Genomic DNA, 23283 nt, shown 5'->3' on the forward strand with positions numbered 1-23283 from the left:
AAGAGACAAGATGGAGGAATTGGGGAGTGGCCCCTGTGCTCCTTGTTCTTGCTCTCGTCCCCCATCTTGTGCTGAGTTGGGTTTTAGAGATTGGCTTAGAGTAGAACTGACATCTTAGCATAGGTAGTAGGTATTGGTAAAATTTTGTAAATAAAAAATACATCTTGGACAGTGGTTGGGTCAGGGGTACTGTACATAAGGTGCGGGGCTCTCTGATCCACCCCAGTCCTGCCCCATGTCCTGCTCTGCTGGGGACGCCTTGCAAGGCTCGACAAGAACTGAGAGATAATTAAGAATAAACAGCCTTGATAACACGAACTGCTGGACTCAACTTGTCTCTGGCTTCGGTGTGAAACACCCAGGGCAAAGAGAAGACTGAAAACCTGATTACCTCGGGGAACATCAACCCTGAGGAAACTCCCAGGGAACAGCAACCCTGGGGGAACCCTTATTACCTTGGGGAACAGCAACCCCAAGGAGAATCTCAGGGAATCAATAACCCTGAGAACTGTTGGGCTGTTTCCCCTCCTCAGAAAGGTCTCTGTGGTTCAGCTACTGGATATGGAGTGTATCCAGTTGATGCAAGTCAAGAATGGGGAGCTTTGTGCTGTGCTGCGTTCTCAGGGTAAAAAAAGACTGAATCGTAAAGACCTTTTTGATGAAGTGTGCAGGGCAAATCTATTTAGCTGATGTTTCTAGTACTGAACTGTTGTAGTTAGGCATAAATCTAACTTTCGAGACTTGAAGTAGCCTTTCACCCATTTCAAAACTCTGTGTATGCAAGACTCCAGTTGTAGTTCCAGCTGTTTTCTTTTTTAGTGATAGATCCTCCTAAGGGTTATTTGAGAGGTTTGGAAATGAAGGTTATGACCTATTTTTGGCATGGCAGAAGGGAGGTTTGGCCTTGTAACAGGGGAGAGATGTCAAATATTCAGGATATTTAAATAAAATTTAAATATTCAGGATACCAAACCCCTCTGCAGAGGCCACTTCAGGAGTTTTAATCATTTCTTGTTGTCTGTTAAGTGTCTATTTAAAAGTACCTTGTTTTTAACAAGTTCTTTCCTGTGCTGCTCAAAAACTGCACAGGGAAGACAAAGCATCTTCCCTTGCTGTCCTTACTTGATAGCTTCAGATGCTTTTGCCTGCATGGAAAATTCAGGCACCTGAAACTTGACTTCTTCAACTTGTACCTGATGTGATTTCACTGCAGGCAGATTGTATATTCATCACTCTTAATGAGCCATTTATATTTAGCCAGTGACTTTAATCCTTTCCTGCTGACGCCAGACAGGCTGTTCTGCAGCTGGGGAGGTGCCTGAGCAGCAGTTTGTGCAAATGATGTCACTGCTGCTTCTTGGCTTGCTCATTTGAAAGATAATCCATTATTCTTTCAGCATGACAAAGATTCTACTATCCCATGTAGCTGGCTAGATATTAAACCTGTCTTTTTTCCATCTCACCGTTAATTGTAGCAGATTTCAGTCAGAGCCAGGTGATTTCTAGGCTGTGAAAATTGGAAAATGATCTTTCTCTTCATTGACCAAGGTTGTTCTTTGCACAGCTGACTTTGGCTTTGCTCGCTATCTGCACAGCAACATGATGGCTGCAACTCTGTGTGGTTCCCCTATGTACATGGTAAGGGATATTTCACATTATTTTGCTTATCTCAAACATTCTTCTGCCAGAACAAAATAATTGACTGCCTGCAGATTGGCAAATGCCTCGTGTTGCTTTATAGGGATCAGGGACATAGTTTTACTTTCTATAGTTTTACTGCCTTTTTTTTCCTCCTTGGGATTTGGAGATTGTGATTGTTAAAATCAGAGAGACATCAAACATTTTTTAGTGATTCTTTGTTGAGAAGAAGAACTGCAGAAGCTAAATAAATAACACTTCCCTTATCTTCCCAAACATGCCAAATGCTGGATGCTTTCTTCAGAACATCAGCATTTCTAGTTTTTTTTGTGGTTTTGAAACACAGCTTTCATTTTAGATGGAGCTGGTACTTCTCAAGCTATGTGATGCACATGAAAATGCAAATTTTCTCTTAAAATAAAGTGGTCTCTGTTAATACTGCTCTGACAGTAGATTGATATTGCTGTGGCTTTCCTTTTTTTGTTTTCCCTTCTGAGACTTTGCTGTTCTTTCCAGGCCCCTGAAGTGATTATGTCTCAACACTATGATGCTAAAGCAGACCTGTGGAGCATAGGAACTGTGATTTATCAGTGTCTTGTTGGAAAACCACCTTTTCAGGTAACACTTCCTTTCCTTTTCCCTCTTCTCAGTCTGAAGGACATTCCTGGGGCTCTTGCTTCTGGCCAGGAAAGCAGAAGCAAGTGATGTCTGAGTGTTGTGCTGCAAAGGCTTGAGAATACCAAGGGAGAAGTTATTTATGCTTAGTCTGCATGAGTGTGTTCAATCCAGAGGAAATACATAAATAAAGATCCTCACTGCTCTGCTTGTGCTTTCTCCTTTAATGCCCATATGCAAAAGTCTCCTTTTTGTGTATGTGTGCTTAGGTACAAAAGCTATTTCCTCCATGAAACCGAGCTTTAATTAATGTACATTTTTATTTGACAGGCCAATAGTCCTCAAGATTTGAGAATGTTTTATGAAAAGAACAGGAATTTGATTCCTAGGTATGTCACCATGGCCTTTCCTGTCACTTACACTTGTTGATTGAACACTTTTTCATCTTGGGGAATGCCCAGGATTCATACAAATATTTGCTGTTGCTATCTTTGCAAGGATGTAGTGTGATACCACTGAATCATGTTGCATCTTGCCTTCATTGTACCTAGCTGAAACTAAATGTACTGAGGCTGTAAAGCACAGATAGTGATGACTTATGGACGTGGCACAATGCTGATTCCTGAAATTCAATGTGCTATGCATTATTCAATGCATGCATTGCATTTGATGCATGTTTTACTTCTCTTGTGTGCAGCATTCCTAGGGAAACGTCAGCTTACCTGGCTGACCTGCTGTTGGGTTTGCTTCAGAGAAACCAAAAGGACAGAATGGACTTTGGTATGTATTTCTTTTTTCCTCTTGCTCTTTTGACTTTCCCTGTTAGATGTATTCATGTGACCAAAATAATTATCTTGATCTTTTGTCCACAGCCAATTATATGAGAAGTGAAGTGGTTTTTTCTTCTCTGTTTTCCTAAAGAAGGCAGAGTAACTAAAACTAATCACTGGATAACCACTGTCAGTATTAAGTGATGCACATAAATCATGACTTTGTTTTTGAGCAGTGAAATATAAATGTGTTTAATTCTTTTAGTTGTGCCCTTTCCTTCAAGGAGTTACTGCTATACCTTAAATTTCATGTTGAAGTCTTATTTCTGTTACTTTAACTGGTGTTTTGGCATCAGACTGGGAGTAAAAATTTCTGATCTCCATGTACTGGAAGAACCCACTTTGGAAACACACTATTGAAAAGTTACATTTTGATTAATTTTCCTTAGTTGCATCTTGTATGTCTTGATATTCATGCTGTTTATTTAAATTTTGTAGCACTACTTGTTAATGCAGCTTTATTATAGCTGCCAGGAACTGTTAATGTTAAATTTTTAGTACAAATCCAGATAATTGGGTAGAATGTCACAAATTACACTGACAGTATCCACAAGTCAGTATATAAATCTCTACATGTAGGAGAAATAATACATCACAAACCTGGACTGTGAGTAATTGATTCCACTCTGCACCCTGGGTGTGCTGATCCCTACAGTTTCTTCAACCATGGGAAATTCACTGTATCACTTGTGGTGGTGGGAGAAAGCGTTTGTGCTTCGAAAGAAAAATAGAAAGCAGAATGGCAGTGATGAAAGTCATGTTTTCCTTGGCTGAGCAGTTAAAGGGCCTCAAAGGGGCTGCTCTGGAATGTGCTTAGCAAAGGGAGTGAAAGGGAGAGTTTATAACACAGCCCAGTCGCCTGTTGTTAGGTAAAAATAGCTCTGACAATGTTGTTGGTCATCCAGCAGTATAAAGTAGAACAGCAGGTGTTGTACAAAAGCTGGAGAGCACCTGATCCCTGTGTTCAAGTTAATAATTACATTGTTCAGACCTTACAGCTGGATTCCTTCCCTTATCGGGTCATGGAGAAAAGTGTTGCTGAAGGGAGGGACATACTGCAGGCCTCAGATTCTTTCTCTGCTTTTTTTTTTCTCCTTGTTATTTGCTTATGTCTGAGGCACAGCATTGTTTTTGCTCCAGTGTTAGGACATTAAAGTTCACCCAGCTCAGCAGCTGGCTCCCACCAACCCTCAAATTCCCTGAACCAGCTGAAAAACAAAACTTTCCATGTAACCTGGTGGCCAACCGGTTATGCTCAATTAAAAGTGCCTCAACAAAGTATTTCTAATGTAACAGCAGCGAGTTCACTGAGGAAATTGTTAAAGAAATGGTGTCTAATTCTGCTTTATGCCATGAACTGGCTGCACAGGTCGTGTTCTGCTGTTGGGAAGTGGAAAGGAGAGTGGCTTGCTGTGATTTTTTTTTCCACCTAAGGTGGCTTCAAAATAAATGTCAGCCCTTGGGAGAGGCAGAGCTGAAAATACCTTCAGTGTCTGGTGTGAAAAATGCTCACTGTTGTGAAGAGCAGCCTAAAACTGAATTACTACCACAGAGAACATAATTTTCTCAGCAGTATAGGGAGGTTTCTTGTGTACATGGCTTTAAATGCAGTCACAAGATGTCTTCTGGTGATTCAGTCTGATTTGCCTTGCTGACTGATGTTTGAAGTTATTCAATTGATTCTTGTTTCCTTTCCAAGCTCTATAGCAGTACATACCATAGAAAGCTTTAATCTTTCATAAGCTCTTCACCCTGTGGCTCTGCACTGTTGATTCTGGGAAGGCAACCATTTATCACCATCTGCAATACAGCCTGTAAATTCTGTCATTTGCACATCTACTCACCATGGTCTTGTTTCTTGTTCTACAGAAGCATTTTTCAACCACCCTTTCCTGGAGCACGTTTCAACAGTGAAAAAATGTAAGTAGTTAGTTGGTTTTTTTGGTGGGTTTTTTTTCACTAATTTGTATGAATGATGAATGTTGCGGGCTGGGAGGGAGGAAGATCTGCCAAATATCACACCAAGTGTTTATGAGACATTTTCCTCAGCCTGCCTGTTGTTGTGCTCTATTATGAGTGTTGAATCCTTTCTTGTATTATGCCAGACTGAAATGTGATACTTATTTACTTGTTCTTTTGACGTTTGCACTGAACTTAAATACCCTCGTGTGATTGAGGATGTGCTGTTCTTATAAGCTGTGTAAGAGCTTATGAATGAGAAGCAGTGAGGAAATTTGTTTGAAATTCAGCCTTTTGAAGTCTTAGTCCCTTTTTTTTTTTTTTCCCCTCTGGGTTTTTCTCTTCTAGCTTGTCCTGTACCAGTGCCCACATACCCAGGCTCAGTCTCTGGCAGTTCCTGTGGTAGCTCTCCTTGTCGCTTTGCTTCTCCTCCAGTAAGTTCTGTGTTACACAACAACCTCTGAAAAAAATATTATCTGTAATGTTTAGCCAAGAATTCATGAATTTTTAAAATCTTTTAATACTTGAGCACTGTAAACTGTCATGTTTAGGAGCAAAGAGCAACGAACACCCCTGTCTTTTCTTTAAATACCATTAACACTTTGGTGCTGTCGTGCTCCTTGTGTTGTATCTTGTGGGGTTTTTGTTGTTCTTTTTGGTTAAGATAAAAAAATACATATAAATATCAAATGCTAGAGCAGCAAATCTTTAGATATTCTGGTGTGGTTTGCAATGTAATGGCTGTTACAGACAAATTTTGAATTGTCCCTTTTGGCTAAGGCCCCTTATTACAAACCAGTGACTTCAATTTTATATGACATTTGGAACAGGAACATCTGTATCACCAGGAATGATTGAATAAATCACAATTGTTTAAACTCACAGCCTAATCAGTATAGAACTGTCCAAACTGACACTACAGAGTTATCCAGTATTTGAAATATCATAGTTCAAAAGCATTTCTACTTTCTGAATCACTGGATTTACAGTGTTCTTTTTTAACTTTTTTTTTTCCCACCACCCCCCTCCAGTCTCTGCCAGACATGCAGCACATACAAGAAGAAAATTTGTCTTCCCCTCCACTGGGTCCTCCTAACTATCTTCAAGTCTCTAAAGACTCTGCCAGTACCAGTAGCAAGAACTCCTCTTGTGACACAGATGACTTTGTTCTTGTCCCACACAATATCTCTTCAGACCATTCATGTAAGAACCTTTCTCATTTTTACATCTCAACCCAATTTTCGTTCATAACACACTTCTACCTCCCGTTGTCCTTTGGCTCTCTTTGCTCTAAATGTGTCTGAATTCAAATTGAAATTGATTTATGTAGTTTGATTCCTTTTTGGAAGGAACCTCTTTGGTACTGCACATCCATCTGGGACATTTTTATCTTCAATTGAGCAGCCAGATTGTAATAGGGGTGGTTTAAAGTCATGGAAAATAGTGGGGCTTGGCAGTAGAAGAAGAGTTTCAGTTGTGAACAACTGCTGATAAAATACCCAAGGATTCTCCTGGAATTCTTTGTGGAAGCAGGCACTTTGTTTCCTCCAGATCACTGAACATTTATAGCTCATGCTCTAGAGCTTTAAATAACAGGTGTAGGTAAAAACATAAAACACTTCTAACGTGAAAGGTAAAACACCAGCTTGGGCTTATATAAGGAAAAGCTTGGATGTAGCACATTTATGACGTGGTCCCAACCTGAATTGCCCAAAGTCAGCTCATTTCTGGACAGTGCCACCAACTTGTGGTAAATATTTGACTAAATGACTGCCTGAAGGGTTTCTGCCGTCCATTGCTGTAAACATCCCAGTGCTGATACCTTGTACTCCCAAACAATGGAGTTTATTTCAAAATTATTATTGATATGGCAACAACCCACAAACAAACAGCAAAACAACTTTGTAAAGAACTCCCTTCCCCAGTTCCACTTTTGTTGGGGGCCACATTTGAGATATTTTCCTACACAAAACCTTTTAGTCTGTTCCCAGAAGTGTTTTTTTCTGCAATGACAATATTGGAAATTGAATTTTTTGTACGATTCTGCTTGCTGACGTGGGTTTTCCATGTGTTCCCTCCTGCAGATGACATGCCTTTGGGAGCAGCTGGCAGGCGGGCTTCCAGCGAGTTCCTGATGTGTGGAGGGTAGGTGTGCTGAGCTTCCTCCAGAAGAAAAACCTCTTCTAAAATTGATGCTGCAGCTGCAGGAGGGGGTTCTGGGCTTTTGGCTTGTCATAGCCCTGGATTTTCTGAAAGATAAACAAGAATTGAATTTGAGTATCTAAACAGCTTGAATTCAGGACGATTTGCTGCCAAGCAGAGAGTTTCTCTGGTGCCAAAGACCTGTGTTTTTTGTTTCAACAGGCAGTCACCATTAACTATTTCTGGAAGCTCAGGAACTGTACAGAAACCATCCTCAGCCTCTTCTCGAAGTGCTGCCTCTGGTACAGCTAACAGGTGTGTGATGTGGCCTTAAATTCTCTGCTATTTTATGGTTTGGGCTTTATTTATTTATTTATTTTAATTGTGGAACTGGACCAAAATAGAAGCCAGACCTCTTTTCTTAAGACTCTCTACCCTTCATAACTTCTCTGATGCATCTCCAAAAGATTTCCTTAAGGAGTTGAGAGCATTCTTCATCTGTTTAAATTTTGAACTGTTTAAAAGCAGAAATTTAGGGACATAACTGACTTGTCTTTTTTGGTGTTGGGAAGCACAGCACAAGCCTTCATCTAGTGAATCAAGATGTTGAATGCAGATACATTTTAAGAAGTGGTTGTGAGAGAAGAGGAACTTTGAAAGCTCAGATTTCTGTGGATTTGTGTCTCGTGGCTGGCTTGGTTTGTTTGATCACTGGGTGTGGCTTTTGTGCGAGTGATTATTGTGAATTTCATGCTCGTGTCTCACAAGATGCCAAAGTCACATGAAGGAGCTAAACATGTATTGCAGGTTTTCCATCAGCAGCACTGGTAATTAGTCCCCTTTCTTCCACATGGCTGTAGGCTTCAGTTTCTGCTGGTTTAAAATAGAACTGATTTTCATCAGCGGGGCCTGAAATCTTTCCTGTGTTACATTGGAAAATGTAAAGCTTAATTGTGGTGTTTAACTACTCATGGAATATCTAAGCAGAATTTGTCCAAGTGATGAATTTCATGATGTTTTCAGTACAAACAGAAAGAGGATGAGTGGCTAACTGGGGAATAAAGCTATTATGTTGGGTGCATTTTTGGCTTGTGCCAGTGCTGGAGGGCTGCAAGTCAGCATTATTTGTTTAGAAATGCTTGTCACAAGAAAAGTTTGTTACTTTGTGCTGATCTTTGTGCAGTTGGTGAAATCTGCTGACAGGGGCTGTCAATACAGCTTTTAGCCTCATGTTTTATGGTTAAGGGCAGATAATGGGGGTGGTTTGCCTGTAGGGATCCATTTGCTCTGAACTGGCCATGTACAATGTAGTATAAATACACTGTCCTTTCCTTTTTTGTGTCAGGCAGAGTTTTTAGAGTTAGAAATTTTATGAAAACATGCCAGCTGTGTTATCTGTACATTAGTAAGAGCTAAATGGTCATGTGGTTAGAAACAGGTGCCTACTGTTCACACTCTGTGCTGTAATAGTTTGATTTAATTGCTGGCTGAGTTAATTCAGTAACTGCATTTGGGGCATGGTCTGAAGAAAGCAGAGTGTGAGTCTGGTATTTTACAAGATGCTGGTTTTGGGGTTTGGTTTTTTATTTCCTGACAAATATTCTTTCATTATTTGTGGGTTGTTTCTTTTAGTTTCTGGTGTTTTACAAAAGGTTATGCCCTGTGAAGCAGTGAATCTTTCTGATTAGCTGATGAAATGGAATTAATTGTGCCTATAGTTACACTGCTTTGTGTTGTGTATCTTCACAATCTCAAGCCAGAATGGGCAGATTAGGTTGAGGTGGTTCACTCTCCTGTGGTTTGTAACCAGTTTTATCCTCTGGATCTCAGAGAAACAAGATTTGCATGTATCTCTGCACACATCTGTATTGCATTTCCTGTGACTGGTAACAAACCACACCAGACTGGAGGATGCCTGACCAGAGCTCAGGGCCTGAGCTGGGGAGCCCTGATGGGGCTGCACCCCTCACACAGCACTGCTGCCTCCTGCCCAAGAGCTTGCCTGGACTCACCTGCAGGGCTGTGTGAGAGCAGGAAAGGCATTTTCCCTGCTGAGTTCTTTAAAATTGAAGTGCCTTTCATGGTCTCCTGAGTGTCACTGCCACAGTTTAAATAACATCTGCTTCCCTCTCCTGGGGAGAGGCTCCCTGTGCTCCCTGAGTGTGCTGTGTAGTCATGGCAGGCTGCCCACAGCCTTCCTGTGGTTTCCACTTGGGAGTCCTTCTCCTTGCCTGGAAGTTTTCAGGCTTTCTGCTGATTGTGTGCCCACAGCCAACTTCCAAATTACTCTGTGGGATTCAGAAACTGGGTGGCAACAGCGGGACAAATTTACTTTCTTTTGCTAAGGAAGTTCTGTGCCTATTAGGAAGTAATATTTCACTCTAAGTGGTAGCAAAGAGAACAGGACGATTACATTAAAAAACCCCAGATTTCTGTTCAGCTGGAGCCAGGCAGTGAATCTTGTAACAGCCTATCTTCTAGAGAACCTTTTTTCGTGTTTCTTCTAAGAATTTGTAATCTTTCTTTAAAGACATGGTCAATAAAGGACCAGATAATAAAACTATTATCTTCCTAACAGCCCATTTGTTTGAAATTCTTTCCGTTGGATTCTGTTTTCCTTTAAAAGTGTTGGTTACTGATTACATGCAGTGGTTTGAGTCCCTTATCAGGAGCCCCACTGAGGCGAGGCAGGTCAGCGACACTGCAGCTGAACTTGGGCAATCTGCAGTTGGAATCTGTGGATTAATGTTCAGGTGTGTGGTTTGGCTGCTCCTGTCAGGGGTTGGTTATTGCATTACATAACATGTTTTCCTCCTGCAAGTTCACAGTGTCTCTGGGGATATCTCTGCCTGTGCTTCGGTGGCTTTTGTCCACATTCCAGCCCTGCTCTGAACTTCCTGTCCCTGGGTTTTCCTAGAACGCTATTTTCAAGTGTGGTAAACACAGCAGGCGGCTTGGCAGGGAGTCAGAGGGATCTGGAGATCTCAGTGATGTGTGACCAAGGGCTGACTCCCAGCTCCGTGTGATCCCAGCCAGTGCAGGGAAGGCGACGAATCCTGAACAGTTCCTGATCCTTCCCTGTGCAGTATTGGGCTGGGACAAGCCGAGATCACAGCGCACCCAGGGAGCACAGAAGAAATTTATTTGCCTGTTTCCTAGATTATCTCCAAATTCCCACAGTACAGCTCTGAGAGAGTGAGACCTGCCTACCTGTATTCACCTCCTGTCTCCATCTCCTGTCTCCACACCTTCCACCTTCAGGCACTGTCAGCCCTCCGTGTCCCCCCGCAGCGAGACGGCGCCGATCCCGGTTCCCACCCAGCTGCGGAACTACCAGCGCATAGAGCAGAACCTCTCCTCCACTGCCAGCCCCGTGTCAAACCCCCACGGATCACCCAGGTGAGCCTGGCCTTTTTAACTCCTTTCTCTTGGGTCTGCTTGGTGTTTGTACCCTCACAGATGTCCCTGCTTTCTTGCTGGTGTCATTTTTCTTTCCACGCTAAAGAGACGTTTCAGTGATAACAAATAAAAGCCCTTCACAATCTCAAGATTGTTGGATGGGCACTTGAAATATTTAATGAAAACAAAATGAGCTTGTTCTTTCACTCCAAATGCAACCCAAGAAGGTAAAAAGATGAAGTCTTGCCTTTTTTTACTGCTCTTTGTGTATTGCATGGCATTACATCATGAACTGAAATGTCAGTAATAAGTTGTGTTTTGTTTTCACACATGTAGTGATGAGATGAATGCTTTGTTCTGTAGAATATCAAGGAAACAATTTCTGGCATGCTAATTAACCAGCTTGTCTCATTACAAAGCTCTAGTGAGCCAGGCATTCTCTGCCTTGTGGTCTACAAGATCAGGCTGGTGAAGGTCAAAGACTCATAAATAGACTACTCAGAACTCTGGAGATATTTACAAAAACAAAACCCAGGGTTTCTTGCACATTTTTTCCAGGGTCCCTGATTTGATTAAAGTTGCTACATTCAGGGAAATGATTTTCCCTTAAATAATCTCTTTTCAGTTATCTGATCTGTATTCCAGACCCATTATGAAAAGTTTGTCAGAATCTTTGCTGACTAAAAAATGGGCATTTACAGCAATACTTGATTGTGAAATTTAAAAAAATGGTGATCAAGTTTTTTGAAGATTAGGGTGCACTAGGGGAAGTCTGTTTTAATGTTCTCCATTTAACAGACTATTACAGCATTCAAAGTTTAAAAGTCTGTGGTAACGAAGGAAATTAAATCTTGATTATTGTCAGTATGGAAAGCTTTGCTTAAATTCTTAGCTTTCTCTTGGAACACCAGTATTTCCTTTAACTGCTCAGACTCCTCAGGGGGATTCTGAAGTTTTTCTGAAGGAACAGTGAGCACAGGGAGTGTGAACATGCTTTTCCCTTGGCAGAGGCGGGGTTGTGAGGCGCTCCAACACCAGCCCCATGGGGTTCATGAAGATGGGCTCGTGCTCCCCCGTGCCAGCCGACCCTGCCCAGGGCGTTGGGCGCAGGCTGTCCACAGGATCCTCCAGACCATATTCTCCTTCACCACTAGGTAAGCACACAAATGCTTGGCAATTAGGAAAGCTTTATCTGGAGCAGTCATTCACAGCTTTAATTCCTGCTTGAAATTAATCTTAAACCACAGCCTGCCCAGTGCAGAAATAACTGCTGTGAAATGGCTCACAGAAGTAAACTAAGTTTCCACTTGCTTTATCTTTTTAAGTGAAGTATAAAGTGTAAATCTGCATTTTGGTTTTGTTTGCATAGTTGGAACCATACCTGAGCAGCTTGGGCACTGTTGTTGTGGACAACTCCAAGGACATGAATCAAGGAGTAGAAACTTCTCAGGTGAGTGACTTTGGACAATGCAATCAGCATTATTTTGATAGAGCTTCTAGAGCATTTTGTGAAGGGGTAGGAGAGCAAACACATGTTAGAAGGGGTTAATAGGAGACACTGAGTTCTTGTGGAAACAACCCATTTATGGCCTGGGTGACACCTTTACCCATAACTAATTCCCTGCACAATAAGACAGCAACTAAAATAAGTTAGGATGGAACAACAACTCTGCTGAAGCCTGTCTTGAGCCAGGGCTGGTTTATAATGAATGGTAGTAACATGCTTCTGAGAATCTGGTTTTGATAGACCAGCTCTGTCATGCCAGTTCTCAGAAAAGGGAGGCAGAGCTGCCAGTGCACAGCGTGCAACACGTTTTCGTCATTCCCTTGGGAAATCGGCTGCATCTGATGTTACTGTTGCTAAGCAGTCAGCAAGCTTTGCAAGTCAAAAATTACTATGGCATGCCAGCAGGGAAAAAAAAAGATCAGGAAGAAATAGGACTTGAAGATGTTCTGAGGCTGTTACAGGTGGAATTGCACTGTAATGCCAGAAGGATTTGGTGTAAAAATGTGCAATTCAGCAACTTGTTCTTCCTCTGTGCACATTTAGGGTGCATTTTCTTCTCTAGCTAAAATATTGGTTATACTTCTTATTTTGACTTCATAAGATGTGTTATTGAAACTTCATTGTGAGTTTTTCTCCTATTTTACACTTGTCCAAAACCATCAGAGCCTTCAGTTCTTGGAGTAGCCACATCTGGGAATGGTTTGATCCATATGAAATAAGTTGCATGATGTGTCTCAAAAATTACCTTTATAATTGCTGTGCCATTGGCTGGCTCAAAAAAAGGAATGAATGAATCCTTAGATATGAAATGGTCTCTTAAAAAGTGAAAAGGGGTGTGTGTGAAGAGAATACAAAGCACTGTGTTTGCTTTTCTTGTTGCAACTTTTCTTTGGGTAGGGTTTTGTCAGGCTGTTTAGTGCCTTTTTCCAGTATCAAACTAACTTGCACCACAGCACTGTTTTTTTGGCTGGCAGTTTTTAATGTTTTATTTCTTCATATGTTTTCTGCATTCTTTTCCTCCTTGGTTTCACTTCTTAATTTGAAGTGACTGCAGTGGTGTTTCTGTTTGTACAATACCACAAATTGCAGCGAGTCTGTTTCTCAGCATTTAAATGGGCACGGGAAGCAGTTTTTTGCTTTGGGTGAGGTGAGGTCATCTGAGCTGAGATTTTTCTAAGGACTGAGATGTCTTTCGTAATGCAGCTTCTGAACTAATTGAGCTGTTCCTGCTGCCAGTGGCAGCAGAGGACACACTTTTAATTCAGAAACCTTCCCTGGGGTGGCAACAACACTGGAACAGTAACCAGTGAGATTTCAGACTGGTTCTGAAAGGACAGGTGAAGACTTCCCAGTGCTGTAAGACAGACAAGCAGAGGGATTTCAGGCAAGCAAGTTCTTGGCTGGGAAATTAATGAGAAAGATTTGATCCCTCTGCTGGAGCTGCAGGCAGACAGGCTGTCCTGAAACATACTGCCTAATGGAGTGGAATGAAATCAAGATGAAGTAGCTCATATTCAAAATCCAACTAGCAAGAACGTGGGCTTAAGAAGGCTGAAAGATGTGTTGTAACTGCTGGGCACTTTGCTGAGCAAACTGCAAGAAGTTTGGGGTGGTTTTTTTCAGCAGACATTTATGAAGTGAAGCCTCTTTCAGAAGATTGTTGTGGCCAGCTTTTAAAAACCTTCTCTGGTTTTATGGTTCAGTTTCCCTCCCCCTTTTTTTAAACATGACTGTAACTCACTTCAGTGTCAGTTCTTGGAGGTTACAGACAGGCATTTCTCTGTGACCATAAATCTGAAGTCTGATGTAGTGTTTGTAACTTTGCACAGTTCCCTATCATGAGACATAAAAACATACACCAGGAACAGAACATTTCCTCAAATTTCAGGCCTAATTTTGAAAGAGAAGGGGCATCTTTGGGTAGGTGAGGTGTTTTTATAAGAGTTATTTCCCCAAAGCCCTCTGTTTAAATAACTTGGAGCTCTCCCATTTGCTTTAGGAGAAACTGCCCTCGTACCTAAGTGTGGACTTCGTCTGTCAGCTTTTGAAAAAAAGATTCAGTCTGACAGACTAAAAAGTAAATGACTGCTCAAAGTAATGTCCCCAAACTGTTCCATCTGAATAATTTGGTTCTTTTTAGTACCAAGTTTTTTTGCAGGAGCACGAGCTGCCTTTGTGTCTGCAGATGAAGTCATTACACACAAAACAAGTCGTTAACATGCGATGTCGCATTCACGCTCTTGTTTGCAAGAATATCATCCCAGGCCTTGGAATTTCAATGCTGGTTGTGCCATTCCTGCTGAATCCAACCACTTTATTTGTCTTGGTGCAGGTTGCCAGATGTACTGCAGCTGCCAGGACAGCTGTCAGCCTGAAATTGTGCCTATTTGGCAGCTTGGAGGTCTCACCAGTGTGGTGTAGCAATAGTTCAAATAATCCACAGGCTAAATCCATTCTCCTTGCTATCTAGTCAGCTAATGATCAAACACATCTCAATATTTGCGGTTTAATGTTGTTCTCTGGAATTTTGGGCTTCATCAATACCCTTTGCAAGCACTGCAAGTGGAATTTTACCTTATTTGTCATCTCCACAGGTTCTCCTGTACCACCATCTCAGTCTCCACAGTCACTTTTGATGGGAGCCAGGTTGCAGAGTGCTCCTACTCTCACAGATATCTACCAAAACAAGCAGAAGCTCAGAAAGCAGCATTCAGACCCAGTTTGCCCATCCTATGCTGGGTATGGATACAGTCATTCTCCACAGCCAAGCAGGCCAGGTAGCCTGGGAACATCCCCCACCAAGCACATGGGATCCTCACCCAGGAGCTCAGACTGGCTCTTCAAAACCCCACTGCCAACAATCATCGGCTCTCCCACTAAGGTTGGTTAAATTTGCAATTCTCGCTAACACAGTGCCTGAAAACAAGAATATTTTGGGGTTCTAACTTTGATTTTTTTTGTGTGTGTGTGTGTTCTTGCTCTTGATTCTTAAAGGCAACAGCTCCTTTCAAAATACCTAAAACTCAAGCGTCCTCCAACTTGCTGGCCCTGGCAAACCGCCAGGGCTTGGCTGAAACCCCGCTGCAGCCTAAAGATATCACTGACCCAAGGGACTTCACACACTTCCACTCCAGCCAGGCAGCTGACAAACAGGCAGGAGAACAGCACAGCAAAACCACCTTTGGCAGGTAGGCACTGCCAGGAACAGAACATTTCTTCAAATTTCAGGCCTAATTTTGAAAGAGGACGGGCATCTTTGAGTAGGTGAGGTGTTTATAAGAGTTATTTCCCCAAAGCCCTCTGTTTAAATGATAACTTGGAGCTGTCCCATTGGCTTTAGGAGAAATTTTGCATCCCTAGGGGAGGCAGCTGGGCAGCAGAACTGCATACAGAAATTCTCAGAGGGTGAAAAAGCTGTGAGGGGATGCTGAGGTTTGGTGTGTGCAACAGAAACATTTTGTACTGGCTATAAATATAGCAGAGACTTCCTGGAGCACTTTGTGTTGCTGTCTAAGTTCCCTTTTGTTTTGATTAGCTGAATCTGGAATTTCATTGCCTCTGTAAAGCCTGTTCAGTTTTTGCTTGAAAATCTCTGTGACAAAATCTGCAACATAAATTTTTCAAGAGAAAAGGTCTCTCTATTTTTCTGGTTTGCTCTGTTTTAGAAGATCCATGATAACAAGCAAGATTTCAATACTTTATTTTTGTTGAAAAATTTCTTGGTAAATGCCAAGAATCTTAGTTATCCTTAGTTGCAAGATGGATGTTATTCCTGAATAACTTTTTTTTCTTTGGGAATTCATGTGTTTTCCTGTCCAGGTCTGTTAGTACTGGGAAGCTGTCAGATCAACAGGTCAAGACCAACCTTGGAGGCCAGTTATACCAAGGCAGCACAGACAGTCTCAACACAGAGAGGCCAATGGATACAGGTAAGGATCACAGGGATACATCCACGCTGTTTCCCTGTGCCTTTTTTGGGTTTTTATGGAATGCCAGCTGGATCACAGTTCTGCCTCCAGCTTCAGGAATTGGTTCTGACAATTTTTAGCCTCAGCACAGAAGGCTTTTTTTTTAATGTTTAAGGGGATCTGTTCCATTTTTTTCACATAGCTTTAAAAATAACCAAGACAGGAAAATACTTATTTCTGTGCTAAGCACAGAAATATCTTGACTGCCTATGCTGGCTGGAAGGGTTTGGGATTTTCTGGTTTGGGTTTTATTTTTAATTTAGCATTTGTGGCTTTTCATTTTCTAATTCCACCTTAACTTCATGTGAAAGCAAATTTATGTAATTCTGGGTGTTTGGTTGGGTTTTTTTCTCCTCCTCCCTGAGCTTGTCCCTTGCCACCAGAAGTTCTCCCTTCTGAGCAGGTGGAAGGAGTTCTGCAGACAGAGCTGGGCTTTAGCCTCCAGACCTGTCATGATCTGCCTTTAGAATTTTTATTTTGCTGCAAAACTGACATCTTCAGGCTCTCAGGGAGTCTCTGTTGCTCTTTTTTGGGATATTGAAAGTAAAAAGATATGTTAAGCTGCGCCTTGACTGTTTTTGTCTCACCAAGACTGTCCACTCAGCTTCTTTTATTTCCTGAGAGAACCTCTAACTAATCCAGGGCTTGGATCTGCATCAAAGCACGTTGTGTTGCAGTGCTCCAATTTGCTGCATATAATTACTTCTTGCTGTGATTACATGGAACAGGGACTAACTTGCTGAAATATTCTCTCCCAGCTCCAGCAGGGGCCTATGGAATTGCAATGGCAACCCCATCCATGGGAAGTGGGGCGAGTTCTCGGGCTGTCATGTTCACTGTGGGGTCCCCTCCAAGCAGTGCCACCCCTCCCACCTGCACCCACATGGTCCTCAGAACCAGAACCACCTCAGGTAAGGCTCTCCTGGCAGTTGTGAGGGCATTTCTCAAAGGCAGCACTTGGGCTTGTCACTTTTATCTTGCTGCCTTGCACGGGGCCTACAGTAAAAGTGCTCTGGAAATAGGGATTAATAGCAGATGGTTTCTGCCTTTTCCTTCCTAAAAAGGGTGAGAGGCACAGATTTACAGTCCAGCAGTGAGTTACCTCCTGTGTGCACAGCTTTACTCCCTCACTGGGAGTGTGATCTCTATGGCAGAGGTGGAGAGGAAAAGTCAGAAATCTGATTTTTGCCTGCTGCTGTGCATTGTCCCAGAAGCAGCACACCAAGGGTGGGAGCTGCCTGCATTTTGGCAAGAGTCAGCTGTGCTGTCAAAGACCTCAAGGTTAAGGGCTTCAGGTGAGCAGTGTGAACCACAGCACAACCTTGTCACTGTGAGTCCCAGAACGTGTTAGGAGTTGTCACTGTTACAGCACAGCCTTTGCTCTCTCTGCACAGCCATGTGAGGAGAGGCCATGGGGGACTCTGTGCTGGCTCCTCGTGTGTCACCTGCTGTCACCCAGTGCTGAACCAGACTGAATGTGTGTTATTTTTCTTGTAGTGGGATCAAACAGTTCTGGAGGCTCTCTGTGCTCCACCAGTGGCCGTGTTTATATGGGCTCTCCTCCTGGCATTTATATGGGCTCCTCTCCTCCGGGGGCCGAGGCTGCTCCGAGCCTGAAGTACATCCCTTATGGTACTTCCCCTCCCAGCCTTGAGGGCTTTATCACTTTTGAAGCTCCTGAATTGCCTGAGGAAACTCTAATGGAGGTACAGAAACAATCATTTCATGTTTTCTAATGTGTGATGTTGCTGAAAGAGGTGTGGTAAAAGCAGGATTGCTCCGTGTGCTTTGTAGTTTCCTCTGCGCTGTCTCACGTGTTGGTGTTTTGGTTTAAGATCTTGAAAATATTGCTGTATCAGTAGTTGCCAGTTTCTCTTTAGCAGTTATTGCTGGCATTTCATTTTGAATGTTTGAATAGGTAACCAAAGGAACATGACTGCCTCTGTTCAATGCCAATGGGTGCTGAGTTACCCAGCCCCTCTGGGCATTTCCTTGCTTCCTCACACTCAGGGAATGATGTTCAATCCTGCCTGTGGGAAGACTGTCCTATATTTTTTTAAATGTGTGGGGGAGTGACACTTTAAAAACACAAATTGGGATGGTCTTTCACCAGAATGCTATTCTTGGAGTGTACATTTCTCAAGACAGATTGCTGTTCTGGTTTCTCATTCACATCTTGATGGGAAGTTTTTGGGTCCCTACTGAATATCTCTTTTAACATGAACGCTTACCAGTACACTGTATTCTTCCCACAGACAGAGTTTAAAATGTATTTGCACCTGTATTATTAATGAAAATATTACAAACATTGCTCAGACATGTTTGATTAGTTTTGAAGGCTTCTTTTTGAGGAGAAACTCCGCATGTGTACTGTGTGTTTTACTGACAGAGCAGAATGAGTTGTTCACTCCAGTTGAAGTTTTTAGTCTAAAGTGTAAACTTTGGTAGCAGCCACCTTTTAACACAATTTAATTCCAGAATCAAGTGTGAATTAGAGTGAGGCAGATCAGTTCTTTTGTAGGTATTAAGTCTATTACATAATAAAAGCCAAATGTTCCTCCTGGCTCCTCACACAAGTGCCAAGCATACTTTTGTGTCAATGATAATAAGTAATTTATCCCACTTGTGATTCCTGTAGTTCCTCAGGTTTCAACACAGAACTCCATGTACCAATTCCTTTGGCATTGTTGAAAGACTCTTAACTATAAGCTACAATATCTTGAATTCATTAACAAAGAAGAGAACAAGTTCAGATCTGTTGGGGCCCATTTGGTTGTGTCATCCCTAATGCTGCCTCTACCACAATGTGATTCCTGCACAGAACTGACATACCAAGAAATCTTTCAATGATTAACAAGAGTTTTAAGTGTGGCTGATGGCTTAGAGTGGTTAAATTGCTGTCATCTTTCCCTCTGGCAGAGAGAGCACACAGACACACTGCGTCACCTAAACATGATGCTGACATTTACAGAGTGTGTTCTGGATCTGACAGCAGTGAGGGGAGGGAACCCAGAGCTGTGCACTTCTGCTGTGTCACTGTACCAGATCCAGGAGAGCATCGTGGTGGATCAGATCAGCCAGCTCAGCAAAGAGTGGGGGTGAGTATGCAGTCAAACAGGGAGTTAGGGAAGATCCAACACATCAAAAATGTATTGGACTCTGCCCCTTTTTGCTGGGAGTGGTTGTTTTCCTGTAGGGAATCTTTATAGGAATTATTTTTTTAACAGCTGAAAACAGATCAAAGAGCAAAGACAAGTTTTTTTTCTGGTTTGCCACTTTTCTGAGGAAAGTGTTTGAGTTCAGGCTTGAGGTGCAGCAGTGCATTTCTGAGGATGGAAACTTGTGTACCAGCTTCTGGCACATCTGAGCCCTCATCCCTTCCTGTTGACTGAAGCTCTGAGGTGGAGGTTGGGAGGGGAGAAAAAGTGTCCAAATTTAGTTACACTGGAAAAAACACTCAATCAGCCCTAATACCAAATCAAAAGCAACGAGAAATAGGAGAAATTTGAAGTGGTGGGAAAGGGCAGTTCTACTTCCTGCCTTCTTCCTGAAGCAATAAAAACCCAACAGAAAACCCCTGTAAAGTGTTTGCTTTTCACAACTGAGAATTCCAGGGGGATAGGAAATGAAAAGTACACCCAGTCACTTGTGGTGAGACGTTGACCTCGGGCAGAGAGTCCCCACAAAGAAGTGCTCCTTTTTCAAATATCTGCATTCAGAGCAGTTTGTGTGTGCTGCTGCAGTTCCTAAATGAGCAGATGTCCCCTTATGCCATGACAGAGTGTTTGTGAAGGGAAGGGAGGGCAGGGGTGGAGCTGCATTTTAAACATCTGTCTTCCTTTTCTGCTCTTGCTGCATCCTGTGGGGTGTTGTGATGAAAAAGTGGTGTCTGCCCCTGGCTTGAGTGCATTCAAAAAAGGTATTTTGATGCATAAATTACGTTTTTTTCTCCTCTTCTCCCTAGACAAGTGGAGCAGCTGGTGTTGTACATGAAAGCTGCCCAGTTATTGGCATCTTCTCTGCATCTTGCCAAAGCACAGGTTAAATCTGGTAAACTGAACCCATCCACTGCTGTGAAGCAAGGTAAATTCAACATCATCTAATTTGCTTTGTTTGTGAATTTTCTTTGCTGACACATCACTCAGAAAGTTCAGGTTGCAACATTTGTTTTGTTTTTTCTTCTCTGCAGGAGAACTGTAGATATGTATAATTGCACAATTCTGATAGTAAACAGCCAGAAACAGTTAGGAAATGGGTATTCATTAACTTGAAATGGAAATTATTTGATAGATACTCAAGTCATTGAAGTGGTAGAGTAAATAAACACTAAAAGGACAAATTTAAACAAGTTTACTTTGCAAACCTGAACTCAGGCTAAGTTGTTATTTGGGTTTTGTTTGGTTGTTTTTTGTTGGTTTTTTTAAAATTTCTTCTTACCTTTCTCCCAGTTGTGAAAAGCCTCAATGAGAGATACAAATTCTGTATTGGAATGTGCAAAAAACTGACAGAAAAGTTGAATCGTTTCTTTTCGGACAAGCAAAGGTTCATTGATGAAATCAACAGTGTAACTGCAGAGAAACTCATTTACAGCTGTGCTGTGGAAATGGTAAGTCCTTCCTCTTCCTGAACTATAGGAATTGCTGCCTTCCCTCACAGATCCCTTCTACATAACCAGAAAATAGAATTGATATTTTCAGTGACCACAAAGGAAAGTTAACTGCTTTTTAGTGATGAGAGGGAATTCTTGTGTCACACAAAAAATTCTGGCAAATGTTGTGCTTAACCCTGATAATGGTGGTGTTGTGCACAATTAATTTGTTTCTTTACAAGGGAATGCAGGTGTAAAAATGAGCATATTTATTCATATCAAAAGTGCAGATTTTTTGTGCAGAATATTCTCAGTTACCACAGCACAGGTGCTGTGTCCTCTCAGAATCACAGAATGGTTTAGAAGGGATGTTAAAGATCATCTAGTTCCACCTTCATTTTGTTGTCTTAGTTACAACACATCAGCTAAATCAAAGCTGAAAAACAGTTTCTTAATGACACTTTTAGGTGATTAATTCTGCATTTTTCCTTTGGCTGCTTGCCTGAGGGAGTTAGTGAGACTGAAGGTCCTGACTGATTTCAGGTGCAGTCGGCAGCTCTGGATGAGATGTTCCAGCAGACCGAGGACATCACATATCGATACCACAAGGCAGCCCTGCTGCTGGAGGGACTGACCAAAATCCTGCAGGACCCTGCAGACATCGAGAACGTACACAAGTGTAAGTGCAGCTGAATAATGGAAATTACATGGAATTAACAGGTTGTAAAATGACTCTGGTCATCACCTTGTGCCTCTCTCTGCAGATAAATCCAGCATCGAGCGAAGGCTTTCTGCACTCTGCTACAGCACAGTGGCTGTGTATGAGCAGTAGGAATATCCTGAGGACCAGATGGTGTGAACATAAGGGACCACATCAGTGATACTGCACTTTTTTCACTACAGCTTCATTGTTGTCCTTGTTCTGCCCCATGTGGAAGATGATTCTTACATTTCTGTGGTGACTACCAAAGAAACAGCAGCATTATTCAAAGAGGAGAAATTCCAAAAGTACACTTGCCTTACCGATCCAGCAGCTCCTTTTCCTTCCTAGCAACAGAATTTAAAAGAATCTCTCTTCACATTTCAAACTGATCCTTGTACGTGTGCTTGGAACTTGAATGATCAGGGTTTGTTGTTTTATCCTCGTGAGGTTTTTAGAGAGCGGATCCTTCTGCATCAGGTACAAAAACAGACATTTCCCTCAGAAGATTCCCTCAAGAGTTTTTAAGCTGTTCAGTAAAACGTGGCTGAGTGAATTTAGGAAACCCTAACCATGTGCAAGTGCTGCTGGAAGCTTTTTGGGGCTCAGCTGCCTTGTCTGGGAGCTCACCTGTTGTACACATGGCTCAGGTTGTCATATGAAGGGATGGCAAACACGCTCTTACCCCGGGGGAAAAGTGGGGATGGAAGAAATTCTCTCCATCTGTGCAAAAATCCCCAGGGGGTTTCAGCTGATGTGGATACAATTTGATGATCTTCTTCCAAAATATTTTGTTTTGCACTAATTTACTAAAGCAACTGTATATTCATTTTTGAAGAACTGTATTAAAAAAAAAATCTAGAGAAAGAAGGCACAATGGACTTGGCTGAATTTCATTTCAGTGTACATAAAATTCTTTTCAGAATTTCAAATGTAGCTTCTAGAAGACTTTCAAACAAACTGTGTAAAAACTTGTATTCATGTGAACCTTTCCATTTTATACCTATTTGTCTAATACTTGAGTAACTACTGCTCTGGACTTTCTCAGTAATAGCAATGTTGAGTTGCTGGTTGTTTGCTTTTTCTATAGATTTGGTTGCATCTTTTGTTGTGCATGCAATATGTGCATTAATGCCTGCAGTCTTTAGGGGTGTAATGACAGTTCTCTGTAGTTTGTTTCTTGGGCAGTATTACAATAAATACTGTAAATTGAAAGGTTCTGCAAGGAACCATGCAAAAAAAAAAAAAGATGAAAAAAAAACAAACAACAAACCAGAAAATAATGTTGTGGTTTGAGATGCTGATAAAATGATGTAGGATCTCTACATATAGAGTGTGTGGAAAATCAGGATTATTTTGTGTGCATTTTGGGGGAGAGGTGGGAAGCTTCATTTAGCCTTATAGGCATTGTCATTTCAAGCATCCCATGAGATCATCAGGACAGCGATTTGCAAAGTATTTAGGCAGATCAGCTTCTCTGGAAATGGTTCCTATACTTTATTTTTGGGACTTTTTTTTGTTACTCAACTGCTTGAATACTTGAATAAACCATTCTCCAGGACAAAATCATTTTAATCCTCTTAAACACAGTGGTCTGAACTATTTGACAAAGTTGTACAGGGCTTACACATCAAAATATTGTTTCAGTGTTGGGATAACCATGTGTTTCCTTTACTTTGACAGAGTAATGTACTTTTTACCTTATTTATCGGTATGAAATTCCAACAGTTAATTTGAAAGTGTTTGTTTATATAATGTTTGTATTTTTAGGTCTTTAATACGGTGTTTCTACCTCTCCTTTGTAATTGCATGCATTATTCTTGGAACTAGGTAATAACTCACTGAACTGTTGCGTAATAGCCTTTTTATTATGGCCTGTATAAATGTATATTAAGGTAAAAATAAATACTGACACTAGAAGTGTTTCTATGGTACAA

The 23283-nt window shown here is 41.7% G+C and overlaps 1 protein-coding gene across 1 annotated transcript in view; it reads left to right on the top strand.

Annotated features, from left to right (window-relative positions):
* Positions 1-23283, top strand: part of ULK2 (unc-51 like autophagy activating kinase 2) — a 37010-nt gene extending 13727 nt beyond the window's left edge. Inside the window, exons 7-28 of the mRNA XM_063402760.1 lie at positions 1565-1638; positions 2155-2256; positions 2584-2642; positions 2951-3033; positions 4953-5003; positions 5391-5476; positions 6074-6245; positions 7127-7187; positions 7407-7499; positions 10446-10583; positions 11592-11737; positions 11953-12033; positions 14685-14971; positions 15085-15278; positions 15910-16019; positions 16817-16969; positions 17556-17764; positions 18978-19156; positions 20023-20141; positions 20507-20664; positions 21190-21325; positions 21411-23283. Of these exons, the coding sequence (XP_063258830.1) occupies positions 1565-1638; positions 2155-2256; positions 2584-2642; positions 2951-3033; positions 4953-5003; positions 5391-5476; positions 6074-6245; positions 7127-7187; positions 7407-7499; positions 10446-10583; positions 11592-11737; positions 11953-12033; positions 14685-14971; positions 15085-15278; positions 15910-16019; positions 16817-16969; positions 17556-17764; positions 18978-19156; positions 20023-20141; positions 20507-20664; positions 21190-21325; positions 21411-21478 (2759 nt within the window). The 3' untranslated portion in view covers positions 21479-23283. The remainder of the gene's footprint in view (positions 1-1564; positions 1639-2154; positions 2257-2583; positions 2643-2950; positions 3034-4952; positions 5004-5390; positions 5477-6073; positions 6246-7126; positions 7188-7406; positions 7500-10445; positions 10584-11591; positions 11738-11952; positions 12034-14684; positions 14972-15084; positions 15279-15909; positions 16020-16816; positions 16970-17555; positions 17765-18977; positions 19157-20022; positions 20142-20506; positions 20665-21189; positions 21326-21410) is intronic.

The sequence above is a fragment of the Prinia subflava genome, chromosome 8 (assembly GCF_021018805.1).
Source record: "Prinia subflava isolate CZ2003 ecotype Zambia chromosome 8, Cam_Psub_1.2, whole genome shotgun sequence".
NCBI lineage: Eukaryota > Metazoa > Chordata > Aves > Passeriformes > Cisticolidae > Prinia > Prinia subflava.